Genomic DNA, 19,732 nt, shown 5'->3' with positions numbered 1-19,732 from the left:
TGTGGTGGAGCAGCGCTTTGCTGCTGTCTGTGAGGGATGTGTGCACTGCACCTGCAGTGCTGCAGTATCTGTTCTGTGAGTGAAATAAGATTGCACTGTTGTTGTCTGTGCTGTGCCTGTCCTGTGTGTGGCGGAGCTGTGCTCGCTGCTATCTGTGCTGCCTGTGAGTGAAGTGTGCACTGCCCGAGTTCTTTGAGAGGCACTTCCAGTGCTGCAGAGCATGCTGTAGATGTTCTACGAGTGAGATAAGATTGCACTGTTGCTGCCAGTGCTGTGCCTGCTCTTTGTGTGGCAGAGCAGTGCTCACTGAGGGAAGTGTGCACTGCCCAAGTTCTTTGAAAGACATCTGCAATGCTGCAGTGCATGCTGTTCCTGTTCTGTGAGTGAGTTAATCTTGTACTGCTGCCAGTGATGTGCCTGTTCTGTGAGTGGCAGAGCTGTGCTCGGCTGCTGTCTGTGCTGCCTGTGAGGGATGTGTGCACTGTCTGAGTTCTTTGAGAAGCACCTGAAGTGCCTGCTGCAGCTGTTCTACGAGTGAGTTAAGCTTGCACTGCTGCCTGTTCTGTGCCTGTTCTGTGTATGGCAGAGCTGTGCTCGGCTGCTGTCTGTGATTGATGTTTTGCTGTTTATTTGTGATTGTGAAATTGCATTAGTTTTGCATTGGTCAGAAATGTAAAATACACAAAGAACAAAAACGATAGAGCTAAAAAATAAGTTAATTTTATTTATAAAAGGTCTATATTAAACACATTTACATAGAACAACTGTTGATATTTACAATATTTAAATAAGATGTATGAAAATAAATATTAGCATCTGTAGAGAAAGCAGCATTGATCTAATCACAAAATCTTATGTGCACCCTAAGAGTTTTCTGGGAGCCAGCGCGTAAACAGTACTCTGAGTTGCCTGCAGGCGGTATATCAGGTGGCAGGAGAGAAATCTGATTTCAAGAGGTTTTCTCCAAGACACTGGTCATTGAGACTTATCCCCAGATTTACAAACACTTTCTGTCAGGTTCATGTTACTATTTTAATGCAGACCAGACACAAAGTGTTGGGTTGGCATTTACAATCCAGCACAAATCCTGCTTTGTCTTGGATTGACACCCAAAGTAACACAACACAGTGCAATGCCCTCCCTTGCATTACTTTGCATCGAGGAGGTGTTCTATGCATGGTTCATGAATGTTCCTGTGCATCCACCCATGAATTTGCACACACATCTATATCTAAACAGAGTTATAGACATAGATTTACACCAAAATCCTGTGTCTGTCTGAGGCGAGCATCACGAGTGGACCTATTTTAATTTCCCCCTGCGTTTTCCTCTTCATAAATTCTCCAACCCACATACAAAAAGGATATTGCATTTCAGCATAGTTTTTCTGCATGAAGGCACCCCTTCTATGGGGACCACAATGCAGTATGGTGCAAGGGAGTCTGCATTGGTGCATGGCAGCATAAAGTGCACTGGTGCAGGATGAGAGCAGAACATCATCGCATCTTTGTAGGTATGGCACTCTTCTGCTTTCTCCCAACTCATGCAACGTAGAGCAGCACTTTCCAGTGCTGCTGTGCGTTGCAGCTTTTATCTGTAAATCTGGGCCTTTTTTTTCATTCCCCACACAGCTGTCAAAGCAGCCTCAGGTCTTAGGTTCCCTTCATTCAGTTTTGTTATCCACTCATGAAAAGTCCATTGGCAGCAATGATGATTCTGCTTGGCCTAATAGTGTGATCTTTTAGTGTGATGACACCTGTCCATTCTCTTTACAGTCATGAGCCCACTCTTTTGGTGACCCAGCAGCCTTTGGGAACTATCTCTTCACGTGTCTCAACTACACCTCAAGCATTGAATACTAAACCAAATACACATGCAGATTTAACAGAGCACCAAGATGGCAGGAATAAGAGGACATCTCTTGGACAAACCAGTCGTGCACTGATGTCAACCTAAAGTGAGTCATCCCTGGTGAAAAGAAATGATTGCCTTTCTAGTGTCAACAGAATCAGTGCAAAGGTGGCAGGAAGTGGCGGCTCGATGCACTTCCCCTGAGGAGCATCGTCTCTTCTTCATATACCGATCCTAGACCATGTCTGTGGCCCATTACACATGCACCGTGTAGTAGTCCCTCCTCTTCCGGCACACACGTTTGATCCAGATCCAGTACAGGAGGATCATGAAGGCCCAGTAGCTCACGTAGGCGACAGAACCATAAATAAGGTAGTCCTTCTCCTGCACGCTCTTTGGGTCATTCCAGTCTTTTTTGGGAGGAACTGAAAAACCAATGGTATATGCCAAGCCGGCCAACAAGACGAGGCCCCAGATGGAGAGAGGAAGCAGAGGCATATAGTTACCCACCATCTTCTTCCTGCCAGATGTGCCCCAGCTGCTCTTGTTCATGGTGAGGATGGCAAAGTACTTGGTGGGGAGCAGGCCTACCATGTAGAGCATGGCATAGAGAGACATGAAGATCATGACCATGTTACCGCGCAGCCAGCAGGCGTAGAGGGCCTTCAACGTGGCGATGATCTGGATGCAGATCAGCACCCAGAGGATATTCCACAGACTGCCTGTGAAGAAGAGCTTGATCACTGTGGCGGTGACAAAGAACGGGAAGATGCCAGAGACGATGGACTCATACGTCATCCAGAGGTGGTGCTTGTGCCACCAGAGGGCGTTGTAGAGCCACTCCCGGAAGTAGGACTTGGTCCACCGTGTCTGCTGGTTCAGCCAGCGCAGGAACTGACCCGGGGTCTCCGAGTAACACTTGGACCTTGCTGTATATCTGGTGATGAGAGATGGAAATGTAGTTAGACAACCTATAGCAATAGCAATGAAGAACAAGCTGAACTACTGTCACAGTGGGCCAAATTCACAGAACTAACTTTAGACAAAATCCTACAATTACTATCGTTTTGGTATTCACAGAAGGCACTTACTCATTTCGGTATTCACAGATTCATGGGTGGAGAAGTGTGGCTCAATGGTTAGAGCGGCAATCCCAGATACAGACGTCTGGCCCGGGACCAGGGTTCAATTCCTGCCTTGGCGGGTCTTGGGCTCAATTTCCTCGGACCTGATAATTCTCGCCTCGGTGCCTACTCTAATAATGGACTAATTTGCATGTAGCCAGGTTCTGAACTGGGATGGTGCAGTGAGCTAAAAAACGGTGATGGATCAAGCCCTGATCTGTTGACTGGGTAGGAGTGTTCTGCTTAATTCAGATACTCTGTCCATCACCACCCCCTTTTTGAATCGTTTTGGCCACCACAAGTGTGGAAGGGTATGCTCAGATGTGAGTCCCTTGCTCACTGCACCATCAGGATTCAAGCAAGCCGGGCCGAAGACGGCTGTAATGCCAGAAACCGGTCCCCGGAAGCTTGTTTCCTTTCCAGTAAAGAATTGGCTTGGTAGTTTGGTCTGCCCTGTTCCCATGATGCACTGGGCCAGGGTCAGACTAATTTGCATGTAGCCAGGTTCTGAACTGGGATGGTGCAGTGAGCTAAAAAACGGTGATGGATCAAGCCCTGATCTTTTGACTGGGTAGGAGTGTTCTGCTTAATTCAGATACTCTGTCCATCACCACCCCCTTTTTGAATCATTACTCTAATAATGGGTCCCACTCTGCAACTCTGGGCAATAGCTTGCTTAATCTCCACAACAGCCCCAACAGCGCTAGAATGCCTGGCTTCACCATGGGGGTGCACAGGAGTGGGCACTACACAGGGAAAAGACAGGAAGGGTTCCACAGCGGTATGCGTACAAACGCCGGAGAGACCCCATCTGGGGTGATTTGGGCGCTATACAAGTACTACGACATTTACAGAAGTCACTTACTCATTTTGATATTCACAGAAGTCACTTATCATTTTGGTATTCACAGAAGGCTCATTCTCAACAATGAGTAAGTGTCTTCTGTGAATATCAAAATGAGTAAGTTACTCAAAATGAGTGAGTTACTCAAAATAAGTAAGTTACTCAAAATTAGTAAGTTACTCAGATTGGTATTCACAGAAGGCACTTACTCATCAATGAGTAAGTGCCTTCTGTGAATACCAAAATGAGTAAGTGTCTTCTGTGAATACCAAAATGGTAGTAAGTTTAGGATTTTGTCTTAAGTTAGTTCTGTGAATCGGGCTCAATGTGAACATAAATGTATACCCCTGTAGCCCTCAATGTGTAAATGCTCTGTAAGGGGCCACTCTTGCCTCTATTTTTGAGTCAGAGGCACCTCTAATGCTATAGTTTTCACATTTCAGTGAAATGTGAGTGCCGTTTTCTGTCAGGATCCCTGTCTCTATGGCCATTCGAATCATGTTTCTTACTGTCTCTGCTTGCGTGTTTGTATGGGCACTCGGTCCTACCTCACTTCCTGAGATTGTGTGCATCTAAGTACAGTCCAAGACACCCCTCTCTCTCCCAGGGTATAACTTTCCATTGTCAGTTAGTAGCACTGGCCTTGGTTGTAATGTGTGTGTGTGGTTTAGTAACACACCCCTCCTTTCCTGTCAATGTGTAAGTGTCTTTATCCAGTAACCATCCCATCTTTTATTGTCAATGCCATTTCGTTCTCCGTCATTGAGACCCAGCCTAGTGTAATTCTAATTTTTGAACAGTGAAACACATCTCACCTTCTTCCAGATTATATATTTCTGTTAGTAAAATCTTATTCTTGCTGTCAGTTTATATATTTATATGGTCGGTCATAAACACCTCTCGAGCTGTTGGTACATGCATTCCTATAGTCAGTGAGAAACACCTCTCTTGCTACCAGTCTACATATTTCTACAGTCAGTGAGAAACACCTGTCTTGCTACCAGTCTACATATTTCTACAGTCAGTGAGAAACACCTCTCTTGCTACCAGTCTACATATTTCTACAGTCAGTGAGAAACACCTCTCTTGCTACCAGTCTACATATTTCTACAGTCAGTGAGAAACACCTCTCTTGCTACCAGTCTACATATTTCTACAGTCAGTGAGAAACACCTCTCTTGCTACCAGTCTACATATTTCTACAGTCAGTGAGAAACACCTCTCTTGCTATCAGTCTACATATTTCTACAGTCAGTGAGAAACACCTCTCTTGCTACCAGTCTACATATTTCTACAGTCAGTGAGAAACACCTCTCTTGCTACCAGTCTACATATTTCTACAGTCAGTGAGAAACACCTCTCTTGCTACCAGTCTACATATTTCTACAGTCAGTGAGAAACACCTCTCTTGCTACCAGTCTACATATTTCTACAGTCAGTGAGAAACACCTCTCTTGCTACCAGTCTACATATTTCTACAGTCAGTGAGAAACACCTGTCTTGCTACCAGTCTACATATTTCTACAGTCAGTGAGAAACACCTCTCTTGCTACCAGTCTACATATTTCTACAGTCAGTGAGAAACACCTCTCTTGCTACCAGTCTACATATTTCTACAGTCAGTGAGAAACACCTCTCTTGCTACCAGTCTACATATTTCTACAGTCAGTGAGAAACACCTCTCTTGCTATCAGTCTACATATTTCTCTGGTGAGTGAGAAGCGTCTCTCTGGCTGTCAGTCTATGCACGTCTATAATGAGTGATAAGCGTTTCTCTGGCTGCTACTGAATAGTCAATACAGTTAGGAGCACAGACACAAATCCTGTGGGTTATATATTTAAACGAGCACCCAACTATATATTGCTTCCTAATCGAGGAATAGTCTGTGGTCTCTCTTACTGTCAGTGTGGCAATGAGAAGCACATCTCTGCCAGAGTATATCTCGTGTGTATATATCTCTATGGTCAGCGGAAGGCACCCCTCTAGCTGTTGTGTATATCTCTATGGTCAGTGGAAGGCACCCCTCTAGCTGTTGTGTTTATCTCTATGGTCAGCGGAAGGCACCCCTCTAGCTGTTGTGTTTATCTCTATGGTCGGTGGAAGGCACCCCTCTAGCTGTTGTGTATTTCTCTCTAGTGTCGGTGGAAGGCACCCCTCTAGCTGTTGTGTTTATCTCTATGGTCAGTGGAAGGCACCCCTCTAGCTGTTGTGTTTATCTCTATGGTCGGTGGAAGGCACCCCTCTAGCTGTTGTGTTTATCTCTATGGTCAGTGGAAGGCACCCCTCTAGCTGTTGTGTATTTCTCTCTAGTGGCGGTGGAAGGCCCATTCTAGCTGTTGTGTATATCTCAATGGTCAGTGGAAGGCGCCCCTCTAGCTGTTGTGTATTTCTCTCTAGTGTTGGTGGAAGGCCCCCTCTAGCTGTTATGTATATCTCTATGGTCAGTGGAAGGCACCCCTCTAGCTGTTGTGTATATCTCTATGGTCAGTGGAAGGCACCCCACTAGCTGTTGTGTATATCTCTATGGTCGGTGGACGGCACCCCACTAGCTGTTGTGTATTTCTCTCTAGTGTTGGTGGAAGGCATCCCTCTAGCTGTTATGTATATCTCTATGGTCAGTGGAAGGCACCCCCCTAGCTGTTGTGTAAATCTCTATGGTCAGTGGAAAGCACCCCTCTAACTGTTGTGTAAATCTCTATAGTCAGTGGAAAGCACCCCTCTAGCTGTCATGTAAATCTCTATAGTCAGTGGAAAGCACCCCTCTAGCTGTTATGTAAATCTCTATAGTCAGTGGAAAGCACCCCTCTAGCTGTCCTGCATACCTCTATGGTCAATGGAAGGAACGTCTCTCATTGTCAGTGTATTGTTCCTTTGTTTAGTGGAAAGCATCTCTCTCACTATCAACATATACATCTTGCTTATATCTCTCTATGGTTAGTTAGAGGCACCTTTCTTGCTGTCAGTGTAAATAGCTGTATTTTCAAAGAGAACAACAGTCAGCGTGTATATCTTGTCTGAATATCTCAATGGTCAATTAGAGGCACCTCTCATTTGTCAGTTTATAAATCTCTATGGTCAGTCAGAAACACCTCTCTTGCTGTCGGTCCAGGCACCTCTCTCACCATCAGTGTGTACATCTTGTATGTATACCTCTATGTGCACTAAGATGCCCCTCCCTCACTGTCAGCATATATATCTTGTGCATATATCCCTATGATCAGTGAGAGGCACCTCTCTCACTGTCAGTGTATTTATATATGGTCAGAGAGAGAAACACCTCTCTTGCTGTCAATGTAAATGAAACTGTGTCTTATAACATGCCCCTCCCTTGCTGTCAAGTCATATATTTATTTAACAATTCACAGGTACAATCTACTGATTGTATTATTTTTCACTCAGTGAAAGATGGAGCTCTTTATGCATCTATTGTCAGTAAGAGGCAGCTCTCCAACTCCCATAGCCCTTGTCTCCCTAGTCAAACACCTCTCTTGCTGCCAGCGTAAAAATATGTTTCTATGGTTGGTGAGGGGTATCGCTCTTGGCGTACCTATTTGCGGGACAATTCCTGTGCAAAAAAGGTGTTGGTTTTTTTTGTTGCTAAAAGTATGCTTTATGTGGTATTTCTCAGCATATTTGGTAGACCTTAGCCAATCCCATAATGTGAGCATAATTAAATAGAGCAGACTTCTTGGGGAGGCTGATAGTCAGCTTTGACACATCATCAAGGGCCACATCAGAGCCTTGAACTTACTTTGTGGCGTATCCAATGCTGAGCATGCGGTTGGTGAGGTGCCGGTCATCCCCAAACGTGCAGTGAGTCCCCAGGAACTTCTGATTGTACCAAGACTCCAGGAACTGCTGCAGGAGGTCATTCCTGTAGAGACCTGCAGGGGCGACAAAGAGCAGGTTACTAACAATTCTCACAGTCTGGATCTTCGTTATTTTAGGATAGCAAGTTGTGCAGCAGGCAAGGAATAATTGGGGCATATTACCAAGCAATAGTGATAATTATCTCTATTGCTTGGTTAGAGACAAAAATTTATCGCCGGCCTGTGGCGATTTTTATCGCAGATAAACCTTGGTATTACCAAGGTTTATCGCAAATGCGATAAAAATCGTCCGCAATGCATGAATATCGCTGAAAAGTCAGCGATATTCATGCATTACCGAGCTAATGCTCTTAGCCATGTTATCCACCTCACATTGGATAACATGGCTAAGAACTGCTCAGGGCAGGTGTTAGCTTTTGGAGATATTCGCGCTTAGCGCGAATATATCTCCAAAAGTTGGTTATAGGAGATAGCGATGTTAGCGACTGTTTCCAGTCGCTAACATCTTGGCACGCCCACTTTGCATGTCATTAGTGATAAATTTCTCTGACATGCAAAGTGGGGCCCAAGATGGTCGCTATCTCCTACTAGCTGTCGCTAACTGGTGTTAGCGACAGCTAGGTAATAGGGAGATAGTTTTATCTCCGCTTTCTTGGCTTTTAAAGCCAAAAAAGCAGAGATAAACCCCCTTGATAATATGGCCCAATGTACAAAGATTCTTAATAGGAAATTGTAAATTGGGCAAATAACTATTTGCAATTTCCTTTTTGCAATCTACTAAAATCGTTACAGTAAAAGTGGTTGCAATTTGTGCACCGACTTCTACCTAATGCATGGGTATTTTGTGAACCAACCTATATATCAATAGGTTGATTCACAAAATGCTGACTCATAGTCAGTCGTAAATCAAACTACTTCATTAACATACATGAGGTTGGTTGCACACGAGATACTTTAAAAGAAAATAACTAAACTTTACACTTCTGCAAACATTTTATAGGACCAGGCAAGTGGTCCCAGGCATCACTGCTGCTCGTAAAAAAGTTTTATCGGTCTTCACAGAGGGAAAATTTCCCTTAGGGACTCCATTCCCGTTTGTGAATGGTTACCACTAATTTGCAATTGGTAGTAAAAAATTAATGTTTTGCGACTGGATTTCAGTTGCAAAACATTAGTACAAAAGTTAAGAAATCGGTATTTGGTAGGGACTCCCTTTACACACACCTTTCAAATACCGATTTTGATTTTATTCTAAAGCCCAAAATGCGATTTGGGAACCTGTGACTGAATAGCAATTTGAGTTTTGTATATTTATAAAAGCCATTTTGCGGTCACAATGGCTCAAATTTGACCTTTGCAAGTAAAAACCCTTTAATCATCAGGCCCGAAGTGCATTAGCAATGCCTTGTATTATTCTTAGACTGCAACAGTAGATGGCGCTTCCAGACACCCATTCTGCGTTGCCAAGGCTATCAGCGCTTTCAGATCATAATAGAAGGGGGCGCCGAAGACGGGAGTTAAAATAATTGAATCCATGAAGGGCATAACTGTCACTACAGCAAAGGAATGTATCCCAATTATGTCTAGCTTTTACTACCTCACCAGAGGGAAAGGGTCAATTTCCCTTGCTTTCATTATGGCCCCCATTATGCTGCACCACTAGGGGCAGGGTGAATTGATAGGACTATCTGAGGGTCTCATTGTTGGAACAGAAATGGCGCTGCTTTGCAGGGTGAAAGTGCACAGTGCGCCCTGAGGTGGCGCTGGTCCAGCGGAAGGTGCTCACCTAGCGGGCCGCTGATGCAGGACACGCAGTTGAAGTAGGACTGGCACGCGCGCTCCACGTTGAAGGCGATCCAATAGCGGAGACTGCTCATGAAACTGACGTAGGACTCGTTGAGGTTCAGGATTCGCACGTCTCCGCCCACTGCCCCATTCCGCTCGTCGGACTCCAGAACCTTGACCAGCTCCAGGGTGGCCAGGGGGTCCAGCTTGGTGTCAGAGTCGCACACCTGCGGGGGGCAAGGATGGATTAGTACTGTCTCACCAAGGTTACATTGATTTACATTTTTTTATAAAGTGCCCTAGTTACCCTCTGAGTTCTCAAGACTGGGGAAGGAGGAAAAGTAGAAGACCGGGAGCAAAGCTAGACATGACTGGATGGAGAGCATAAGAAGCACTAAAAATGTTCATTATTAGTCTTATGTGGCGCCAAGATACTCTGGAGTGTGTGGCAGGAGAAAGTCCCACTATCCATTTAAAAGAAACATGGCCAATGATCCACTTTAATCCAAAACTTCTGAAATATATTGGCTAAAACACCTTAGGGTTTGTTGACTGAACTCAGGAGAGTAATTTCTATACAGCAGAAAATCATTGGTGTGATGGGGAAACCAAAATACTGCAGAATTACATAAATTCATAAGGACTTATTTACAAGAACCTTGCACCACCTGTGTGTCACTTTTTTGATGCATCAGTGGCGCAGTGTGCTGGCCCATATTTACAAGGACAATCAAAGCCACTCTGCATGGCTTTTAATGCACATGTAAATATGACCCCTTTTCACGCATCACTTTGTCGTGAATGGGGTGTGCCAGGGGTGTTGCTGTGGGTGTCCCCATGAAATACCCATGGACTCTGCCGCATTCCCAGATTTACAACATTTCGTAAACCTGGGATTGTATCAGAATCCTACGCCTCCCAGGGGACGCATGAGAAGTTGCAACTGGTAGAAATACTTTTATTTCTCCTCGTTTTGTCCTCTCTATGCGTGCTGCATACTTCAACACACATAGAAAGAGGAAAACAACATCAGTGATTGGTTTTGTACAGGAAGGTGTCCCTTCCTGCAAAAAAAAATCATCCCCACAACACAGGCACCCCTAACTTGGTGCAAAGGTGCCTGCGTTGGTGCATGGCAGCCAATTGTGGGTCAACACAGGAGAAACCACAGGATGCATCATAATCCCTTTGTGTATCTGGATGATGACTTGATGATAAAGCAGGGGGAATGCCAGTAATCTTAGACAGCTGCTGGGCGCCAGTCTGGTGCATCTGAAATGCTTTTGGAGATGAGGAAGAGTTAGTTTGAGGCACCTGCTTGTTGGCGCTTTGAACCGTCTCCTCATAGACCAACCCAAAAACGAACAGATAAAGACGCTGCCGCATAATCCCACACCCATGCTCTTATTCCTTACCTGGATGTAGTCCACAGAGTCGCCCAGCGCCTTCATGGCGGTGTACATCACTTCGCGCTTGCCGCCCCACTTCTGCATGATGCACACGCAGCGCTTGGTCTGGATCAGCTCCTCCACCGCTACCCTGCCAGGATCCACTGCCTCAATCTCATTGTATTGGGATAAGTCGTTGGGGTTCTCGTAAGTTGGCTCGCCAGAGGATGGGGTCTCCCCCGGTTTCCAGGAGTGGTAGTTGTGCTCCCAGACGTAGGAGCCCACGTTCTCGTCACGGAAGATCTCCATGAACATATCCATCATGTACTGGTCTTCCTCTCGGTTGCCGTCAATTACCATGATGATCTGCAGCTTCTCTGGAGGATACTGTATGTTCTTGACAGACATCAGACACTCGCGCAGGTAGGCTATATCCTCCTGGTACGCTGAGATGGTGAGGGCCACCGACTTAGTGTAGCTGCAGCTCATGCAGCGTCTGCGCATGCGCCGGTGCTCCAGGAAGGCAAAGGAGCTCTGGATGAGCAGGTGGACTGTCAAGAAAGCCCCATAGAGGCCAAAGGCTACAATGTTGAACCGGTCATTTGCTAATGGGAAGCCATTGATATACGCCCAGCTCAGGCCTCCGAGGACCAATGCAGCAAAGAGTAATGTGAAAATGCGCCTGCCCACTTTTTCCAGCGTTGTCTCCTTTTTGAGTGCCGGGTCCGCCATTCCTGGTGAGGAATAAAAGTAAAGCAATTGGTTATGTGAACAGGGATTTTTCAGAAACCTGCCACAGAAACTCCTTCTAAAATCTAATAGTCTGACATACATATAATAATGCTGTCTGGGTGGAAGCAAGGTAGGTTATTGCACTCTCTTTTCCATAGTCCACTTCTCAAATGACTAAAAATTAGCTTTTCCACTGTATTGAGACCACATGGTGATACACGTCTCTGCAAAGAGAGACAGGTGGGAGAATTTAGTGGTGCTCTTTGGAATATCAGGTTTCTGCCTGCCAAATAGTGTCACTATTTTAAGGAAACTAATTTGAACACTCATCTCACGGGCAAATACCCAATAATCGTCCACACCTTCTAATATCTGCTACTAGACTATTTTTTTTTGTTAATCAAGAGGCAATTATATAAGGAAAAAGGTTAATTAAATGCTCATTTAAAATATAAAATAAAGATTTCCAATAAAGAAAGCACTCAAGCTCATGGTGTTCTCAAAAGGGAAGATGACCAGCCAGCAGCTAGAATTTGAAAGTCTACCTCGAATCAGCACACATAGATCTTTCAGTGGTGAAACTGGATTTTCAAGTGTTCAAATAGTTGAGGTGTGGCAGGCAAGGTCAAAGCTGCAGGTCCTGCTTACGTTGACATACTTTTAAATGTCAACAAGTATGCCCAAAACTTTCAATTGATTCAAGTGAAGCAACTTGTAAATGTGATTATAAATAAATATATCACAACACCCACGAATTCAAAAAAAGTTGGGTGGCATCTGCATTAAATAAAAGAAGCAGCAAAAATAAAAAGAGACTGGGTTCCCTTTATTTTTTCAATTAATTACGTTGTCCTACCCAGTGCTCATTCGGACACAACCTCCCCCTTTCTTATAAAAACTTTCTGTGAGCTGCACAATGACGTTATACAATGAATTTTAAAGTGGTAAATTGTGTGACTACAAAGTCACAAACTAAACGTATCCTGTGTAAAACTGCATGGTTTTATATGTAGATAAAGTAAAAAGGAATGAGAGAATAAGAGAATAAGTACGAGGAATAAAAATAACATGAGATCGTAGGCATTTTGGATATTGAAGTAGTATACTACTAGTATCTGTAATATCTCACCAGTGGTGTCTGTAAGATCTCAAAATCTTTTAACATCCTCCTCTTCTGTCATCATCTGGTATATTCTATCTTTTAATATTCTCCTCTTCTGTCATCATCTGGTATATACTATCTTTTAATGTCCTCCTCTTCTGTCATCATCTGGTATATACTATCTTTTAATATCCTCCTCTTCTGTCATCATCTGGTATATACTATCTTTTAATATCCTCCTCTTCTGCCTTCATCTGGTTTATAGTAGCTTTAAATCTCTTCCTCTTAAGTCATTATCTGGTATATACTATCTTTTAATATCCTCCTTTTCTGTCATCATCTTGTATACAATAGCTTTAAATCTATTCGTCTTAAGTCATTATCTGATATATACTATCTTTTAATGCCCACCTCTTCTGCCATCATCTGGTATGGCTTGAATGTTGGATCATTTATAAATAGTCTGTTTAATGTAAAAAAAAAACATTGTTGTTTCCTCGTGATATGTAGATAATGTTATTTGCCAAGTATTCTAATCATGTAATAACCTAAGTAGCGACGCTACTGGTCAGGTCTTCCAGACTCTACTCCAGGTCCTGCAGGCACCATTGGTCACTCTTTGCAGACACTTCTGATAGTTTGCTGCTGTAGATAGAAATGAGTGCACACACCACTGATAACGTTGTGCAGACACTACTGGTGAGACCTTGAAGACCCTACAGGTGAGATCTTGTAGTCCCTACCAGTGGGATCTTGCAGACCCTACAGATTAGACCTTGCTGACCCTACAGGTGACATCTTGCAGTCCCTACCAGTGGGATCTTGCAGACCCTACAGATTAGACCTTGCTGACCCTACAGGTGAGATCTTACAGACCCTATGTGTAAGACCTTGCAGACCCTACTGGTGGGATCTTGCAGACCCTATGTGTGAGATCTTGAAGACACTACTGGTGAGATCTTGTAGACACTACTGGTGGGATCTTGCAGACCCTACAGGTGAGATCTTACAGACCCTATGTGTAAGACCTTGCAGACACTACTGGTGGGATCTTGCAGACACTACTGGTGGGATCTTGCAGACCCTACAGATTAGATTTTGCAGACCCTATGTGTGAGATCTTGCAGACACTACTGGTGAGATATTGCAGGACCCAGCGAGGAGAGATTTCTGAGGGTTTTGTCTGGGGTCCAGTAAGTGTGCCCACCTGTCCTCACAATGCATTGGTGCTGGCAAACTATTCGACGTCTTTGGTTTTCACCCAGTGGAAACCCTTGCAAGTTGCAAGACTTCTGAGCTTGTGGCAAAGGATTGCGCGCACACCTCAACCCACTGTGCAATCTGCCCACCTTTAATATGTGACACTGAAAAGAGGCATCTTTTCAGTGAACACCTCTTACCCTATCCAGGGATTTGGCCCCATATTGAGGGCAGAACTAGAATCTTATTGAATGTACATTTGAAAGAAGATCACTTTGCAATCCGACCGCCAAGGTCTTAACCGGACTTCAGAACCTGTTTGCTGTAAACGTCTCGTCCTTACGTGCGCCTCCACGCAAGAAAGCGCATAGAGACAACCCTGAGCGCATTTGCACGCTATATTAATGGTCCCTCATTCGCAAAAAAACGTTTTTCTGTTCAAGAATCTCACCCCCAAAGTTTCCCTTTACCTGACACCAACCCCTCCTTCCTCTACAGAAACAAAGATCAAAGCGCCTGCTTCACAGAGCTTTAATGCACTTTCATCAAATGTATACTGCTTGAAAACTAGTATCACCAACAAACAATATAATCTTATAGGAAGTCCAGGTACAACGCAACGTACGATAGCTCAGTGGGTCAACGCAGCTGCTGCGAAAGCCCGAGCGCAATCTGTAGATCATAAGTCTAAATCTTTGAAGGATCTGACTTTCATACTTCTGAGGTCGATAACATGAGTACTACTGAGTTGATATAACAGTAGCCACTGGTATTTACTTTTCTATGAGGCCTAGAGAACGCGACCGGAAGTGTTTCATATACAGAGTTTAAAATAAGCAGAGAGTGGGTTCTTAGATATAATGCAAAAACAAAATATTATGATAGACAGGTACCTCTCCCAGCTGGATTTATAGGTAGAATTCTAATTAGCCCAAACTTCCAGGGAGCTCTACAGCCCTTGCATCGCCAAACTTTTATTGCGACGAAGTGCTGTGAAGGGTCTGTGAAGACATTTCGGGCGCTGTACAAAAGACACACTGAACATGGCTAAATGCAGAAAGCATCAGAGGCAGAGACAGACATTTACAGATGACGTCAGAGCCTTACCTGTAGCTGGGACCCTGGATGCAGATATGTCCTTCCCGCCTTCCTGTGGCCGTTCCTCTCACAGAGGGGGACAGTCAGGGGAGGAGGGGGCAGCGCCCCATGTTTCTCAGATGCCGGTTACAAATAGTGTGCAGCAGTTAGAAGCAGTAGGAGCCGCGCTTCTTGGCGCTATGGTTCGGTGTGTGTTCCCAAAGAGTGCAGCAGTTTAGGCCTCTTGCTTGTTCCTTTCAAGGGCTGCTGAAGTGCAGCGGGGCTCGCCCTGGGCACGTGCAGAGAGGGAGTGCATGCACTTTCCGGGGCTCCTGAAGTGCAGAGGACAGGCCCAGGGCAGGTGCAGGGTAGAATGTGTCTGCCTCCTCCGGTGATGCCGATGGCGACAAGCCCAGGGCAGGTGCAGGAGAGAAAGTGTCTGCCTCCCCTGGTGCTGACGATGGACACAAGCCAAGGGCAGGTGTCGGAGAGATGTCTGCGCACCAAGCAGCCTTGGAGGGAAGTACTGGGTTGATTTTTCTGTGAAACGAGATGCTTTTAATCTTGCAGGGTGCGGCGGGGGGAGGCGGCCAGAAGGCAGGGCTGCATGATTCACTTCAAGTACAGTACATACGTCATGGTCATTCTCCAGCGTCATCTCTCATGCACAGTTTTCGCATTTTTCTCCTTTCCCTCTTTTTCCGTTGCGCCCTTTCCCCTCTCAACTCCTAGTAGTACACCGTCGAGTCATTTGTCTGTTTTCGTTTTTCTTTACATTTTCTTACTCTTCTCTCCAATAATCGTTTCAGCCTTGCTTTGGTTGGGTCTTTCTTTCTTTCTTTCTTTCTTTCTTTCTTTCTTTCTTTCTTTCTTTCTTTCTTCTTTCTTTTTTCCTTCTTTCCTTTACTTCAACAGTTTTCTTTCTTTTAATTTTATTTCTCTTCCCATTCGTTCTATTTCCTTCCTTCTTGCAACTTGTTTGTTCTTTTATATTTTTTTCCCCACAACTCATTCGTTTACCTTCTTTCCTCCTGACTTCTTCGATATTTGTTTCTTTCTTTCCACCCTCGCCAACATTTGCTTATCTTCTCCGTAACTCCGTTTATTCATGGTGATTTAATCGTGGCAATGTGCACCCAGTGGTGTACCACTTGGTGCTTTGGAAGGGCTGCAATCAAGAAAGAGAAATAGCATTAAATGTTTGCGTTTCTTGTTCCATGAAGGCTCCATTATCAACGGTTTACAGCTGGACATTTTGCAGTGACACAGAGACCCTTTAAGGCAGATCTGCCGAATTTAATTGGCTCCTACCTTACATTTTTTCCCAAGGGACTAGGGTTCTTTTGGAGAGAAAATGTGATGCCTTATTGAGGGTGCTTTCAATCCATAAATCATGCATTTGTAAAGCGCACTACTCACCCGTGAGGGTCTCAAGGCGCTGGGAGGTGCTGCTTCTGTTCGAACAGCGGGTCTTGAGAAGTCTCCTGAAGGTCATCAGGTCTTCGGTCGGGCGCAGGTGGATGGGGAGGGTGTTCCATGTCTTGGAGACGAGATAGGAGAAAGATCTGCTGCCGGTGGTCACTCTTCGGATGCAGGGACCGGTGGCGAGGGCGAGGTCAGCGGAGCGAAGCTGGCGGTTTGGGGTGTAGAAGGTGAGTCGTTCGTTGGGGTATGCTCGTCCGGTGTTGTGGAGTGCTTTGTGAGCATGGGTGCCGAGCTTGAAGGTGATCCTCTTGTTGACGGGGAGCCAGTGCAGGTCTCTCAGGTGGGGTGCGATGTGGCGGGAGATGTCGAGGATGAGGCGTTCAGAGGCGTTCTGTATGCGTTGTAGTCGTTTCTGGAGTTTGGCCGAGGTTCCCGCGTAGAGGGCATTGCCGTAGTCCAGTCTGCTGCTGACGAGGGCCTGGGTGACCATCCTTATGGTTCCAGTGGGGATCCATCTGTAGATCTTGCGGAGCATGCGGAGGGTGTTGAAACAGGAGGAGGAAACGGCGTTGACTTGCTGGCTCATTGACAGCGATGAGTCCAGGATGAACCCCAGGTTGCGTGTGTGGTTGGTGGGTGTCGGTGCAGCTCCCAGCGTGGCCAGCCACCAGAAGTCATCCCAGGCGGAGGGGGTGGAGCCGAGTATGAAGACCTCGTCTTGTCCGAGTTCAGTTTCAGGCAGCTGTTGTTCATCACCTACGGGTAACAGTGCGCTGTACAAATGTCAAAAATAAATCCATTCGGCAACAGGCTTCATTCCTACGTGGCAGTTGGTTTTGGCGGTGATGGGGGTCTTGGTGAGGGAGAGGATTAGCTGGGTGTTGTCGGTGTATGAGATGATGCTGAGGTCGTGCAATCGGGCTATGTGGGCAGGGGATGCCATGTAGACATTGAAGAGTGTCGGGCTGAGGGATGATACTTGGGGTATGCCGCAGATGATCTTGGTGTCGTTAGATCGAAATGGAGGGAGGCAGACACTCTGGGTTCTGCCGGTGAGGAAGGAGGTGGTCCAGTCAAGGGCTTTGTTGCGGATCCCTTTGTTGTGGAGGTGTGTGCCTCGCAATTTTTTGCAACTCGCAAAAATAGTGTTTGTACATGGCCATGTAGGTTTTTACGTGCGTAGATGGGTCGCAAACCCGTTTGCACACGCAAAACCCATGTGTTCTGGTTTGGAGTAGAGTGGATGTATGGGGTATGGAATTATGTGGGTTGTATTGGAATTGTTAGTTATGGAATTGTGTGGGGTGGAATTGTATGGAGTGAAGGGGATTTGTGAAGTGAAATTTTGTGGCATTGTGGATAGATAGGGGTGAAAGCTGCACAGAATAGATAGACAGTAAGACAGAGAGGGATACGTAGTTTGTGCACAAAATATTTCCTTTTCATTTTGATTTTTTGATTTTTTACCTCAGTGACCATTTATCTTCCTCCACCTTCTACTCTCACACAGAAACACACAACAAGGGGCATGGAGGCAGGGCACATGTTATAGGCAAAACTTAGAGTGTGAGCAAATGTAGAAAATTAGACCACTTTCCGTCAATAAACAATGAAGCAGCTGGAGATGGTTGCTTATTTGAAATAAGTGACCATTACCATGCTGCATTTTTTGTTCCTTAATCGTTCTTGTAGTTATAGCATTTTCCGCAAAACGTCTTTACCAATGGCCATTTGTTAAAGTATTGACAAAGCTTAAGAGGTTTGATTTTAGTATGTGTTTGCACTGAGTGACACACCATACTGCCATTGATAAAACATGAGCACTGGCAGGCATAGGTACAATTATTTTCACAAAGTACAACAGAAACGAGCTCCAATGAAGGAGTGGTACTGAGGAAGACTGGAGAGTGTAGCAGAGGGACGGCAACAGAGGGCAAGGAAGGGATAAGGAGAGGGAAAAGATGGATCATTCCGACCTTGGGAGGATGACAGGCTTAGCATGCCGTTTTCAGCAATAAATTGATTTTAGTGTCTTGCTTTGGGGCCCTAAGGTGGAAGCTCCGCCCTCTTTTGGATCTTCTGTGTGCCCAAAGCTGAAGGCTTTCAGTAGACATGAGACATTTACGAAATGGGAGTGTCACACCAGGACCCATGCATGCCTGGCACCTGAACCCTCCCAACCCCCTTTGAGGTGACTTGTTTATCTCAAATTAATCTGGGACGGTCAAATTGGCAGGGTATGTGGCATAACAGCTAGAGCTGCTGACCTTGAAGCTGGGTAACTTGGCTGGAGCCTCAACATTTTAAGATTAACAAATCACGTAATCTCTACGTGCCTAAAAAACATCAATGTGTCCATCTGTAATGCAACTAGTGTTTCTGTGAAGCGCCTAAATCCATTCAGGTCTAGTTCGCCACTATATAAAACTGCCCAGAAAACGGGGTATCATGCCTGGTTCCTGAGGCCTTGTCTCAAGCATTGTTTACAAGTCTGGAGCCAGAAACGTCGACAGGGAGGTGGGTAGAAGGGGGTAAAACATACAAAATATATTTTTTTAACATCAAATGGTCACAACAATAATCGATTCAACATGCTACAATATGTTAAAATGCTTCTAAATGGTCCAATGTAATATCTGACAGACTATCGCGGCACCCGCGCCTTACTTTTAATGTTAAAAGTAAACCACGGGTGCCGCGATTATAGCAAAAATAAAGAAATGAAAAAAAATATCTATTCTTTACTTTTGCTATAATCGCGGCACCTGCGCTTAACTTTTGAAGCGTGGGTGCCCCTATTATAGCAATAGTAAAGAAATAGATGTTTTTTTCTATTTCTTTACTTATGCTATAATCGGGGCACCCGCGCTTTACTTTTAATGTTAAATGTAAAGCGTGGGTGCCGTGATTATAGCAAAAGTAAAGAAATAGAAAAAACATCTTATCCTTTAATTTTGCTATAATCGCGGCACCCCGCTTTACTTTTTAACATTAAAAGTGAAGCGGGGGTGCCACGATTATAGTAAAAGTAAAGAAATATATGTTTTTTTCTATTTCTTTACTTTTGCTATAATCGCGGCACCCGTGCTTTACTCTTAATGTTAAAAGTAAAGCGCGGGTGCCGCGATTATAGCAAAAGTAAATAAATAGATGTTTTTTTCTATTTCTTTACTTTTGCTATAATCGCGGCACCCGGGCTTTACTTTTCATGTTAAAAGTAAAGTGCATGAGCCACGTTTATAGCAAAAGTAAAGAAATAGAAAAAAACATCTATTTCTTTACTTTTGATTACTAGACAACATAGATTACATAACAAGCGCGCGAAAGACGGTGAAAGCGATCGCGATCGCGGGGACGCGCTCTGTGGTTGTGG

The 19,732-nt window shown here is 44.8% G+C and overlaps 1 protein-coding gene across 1 annotated transcript; it reads right to left on the bottom strand.

The window, feature by feature from the left end:
- Positions 1-704: 704 nt before the first annotated feature.
- LOC144767695 (hyaluronan synthase 1-like) lies at positions 705-15,318 on the bottom strand. Its single transcript, XM_078651090.1, has 5 exons — positions 14,965-15,318; positions 10,851-11,557; positions 9,437-9,662; positions 7,572-7,704; positions 705-2,788 (listed from the first exon to the last, which is right to left on the bottom strand). Exons 2-5 carry the CDS (start codon positions 11,553-11,555, stop codon positions 2,107-2,109), a joined length of 1,746 nt encoding a protein of 581 aa, XP_078507216.1. The 5' UTR covers positions 11,556-11,557; positions 14,965-15,318; the 3' UTR covers positions 705-2,106.
- Positions 15,319-19,732: the final 4,414 nt, after the last annotated feature.

The sequence above is a fragment of the Lissotriton helveticus genome, chromosome 7 (assembly GCF_964261635.1).
Source record: "Lissotriton helveticus chromosome 7, aLisHel1.1, whole genome shotgun sequence".
In the NCBI taxonomy this organism is placed as follows: domain Eukaryota; kingdom Metazoa; phylum Chordata; class Amphibia; order Caudata; family Salamandridae; genus Lissotriton; species Lissotriton helveticus.
This window is presented reverse-complemented; position numbering and strand designations above follow the sequence as displayed.

Bases quoted from the DNA above. Each gene is read 5' to 3' on its own strand.
- LOC144767695 (XM_078651090.1), bottom strand. From the start codon at position 11,555: ATGGCGGACCCGGCACTCAAAAAGGAGACAACGCTGGAAAAAGTGGGC. The intron at 9,663-10,850 runs GTAAGGAATAAG...TGCCCCCCGCAG, and splicing joins ACTCTGTGGACTACATCCAG to GTGTGCGACTCTGACACCAA. The intron at 7,705-9,436 runs GTGAGCACCTTC...TCGCCCCTGCAG, and splicing joins CTGCATCAGCGGCCCGCTAG to GTCTCTACAGGAATGACCTC.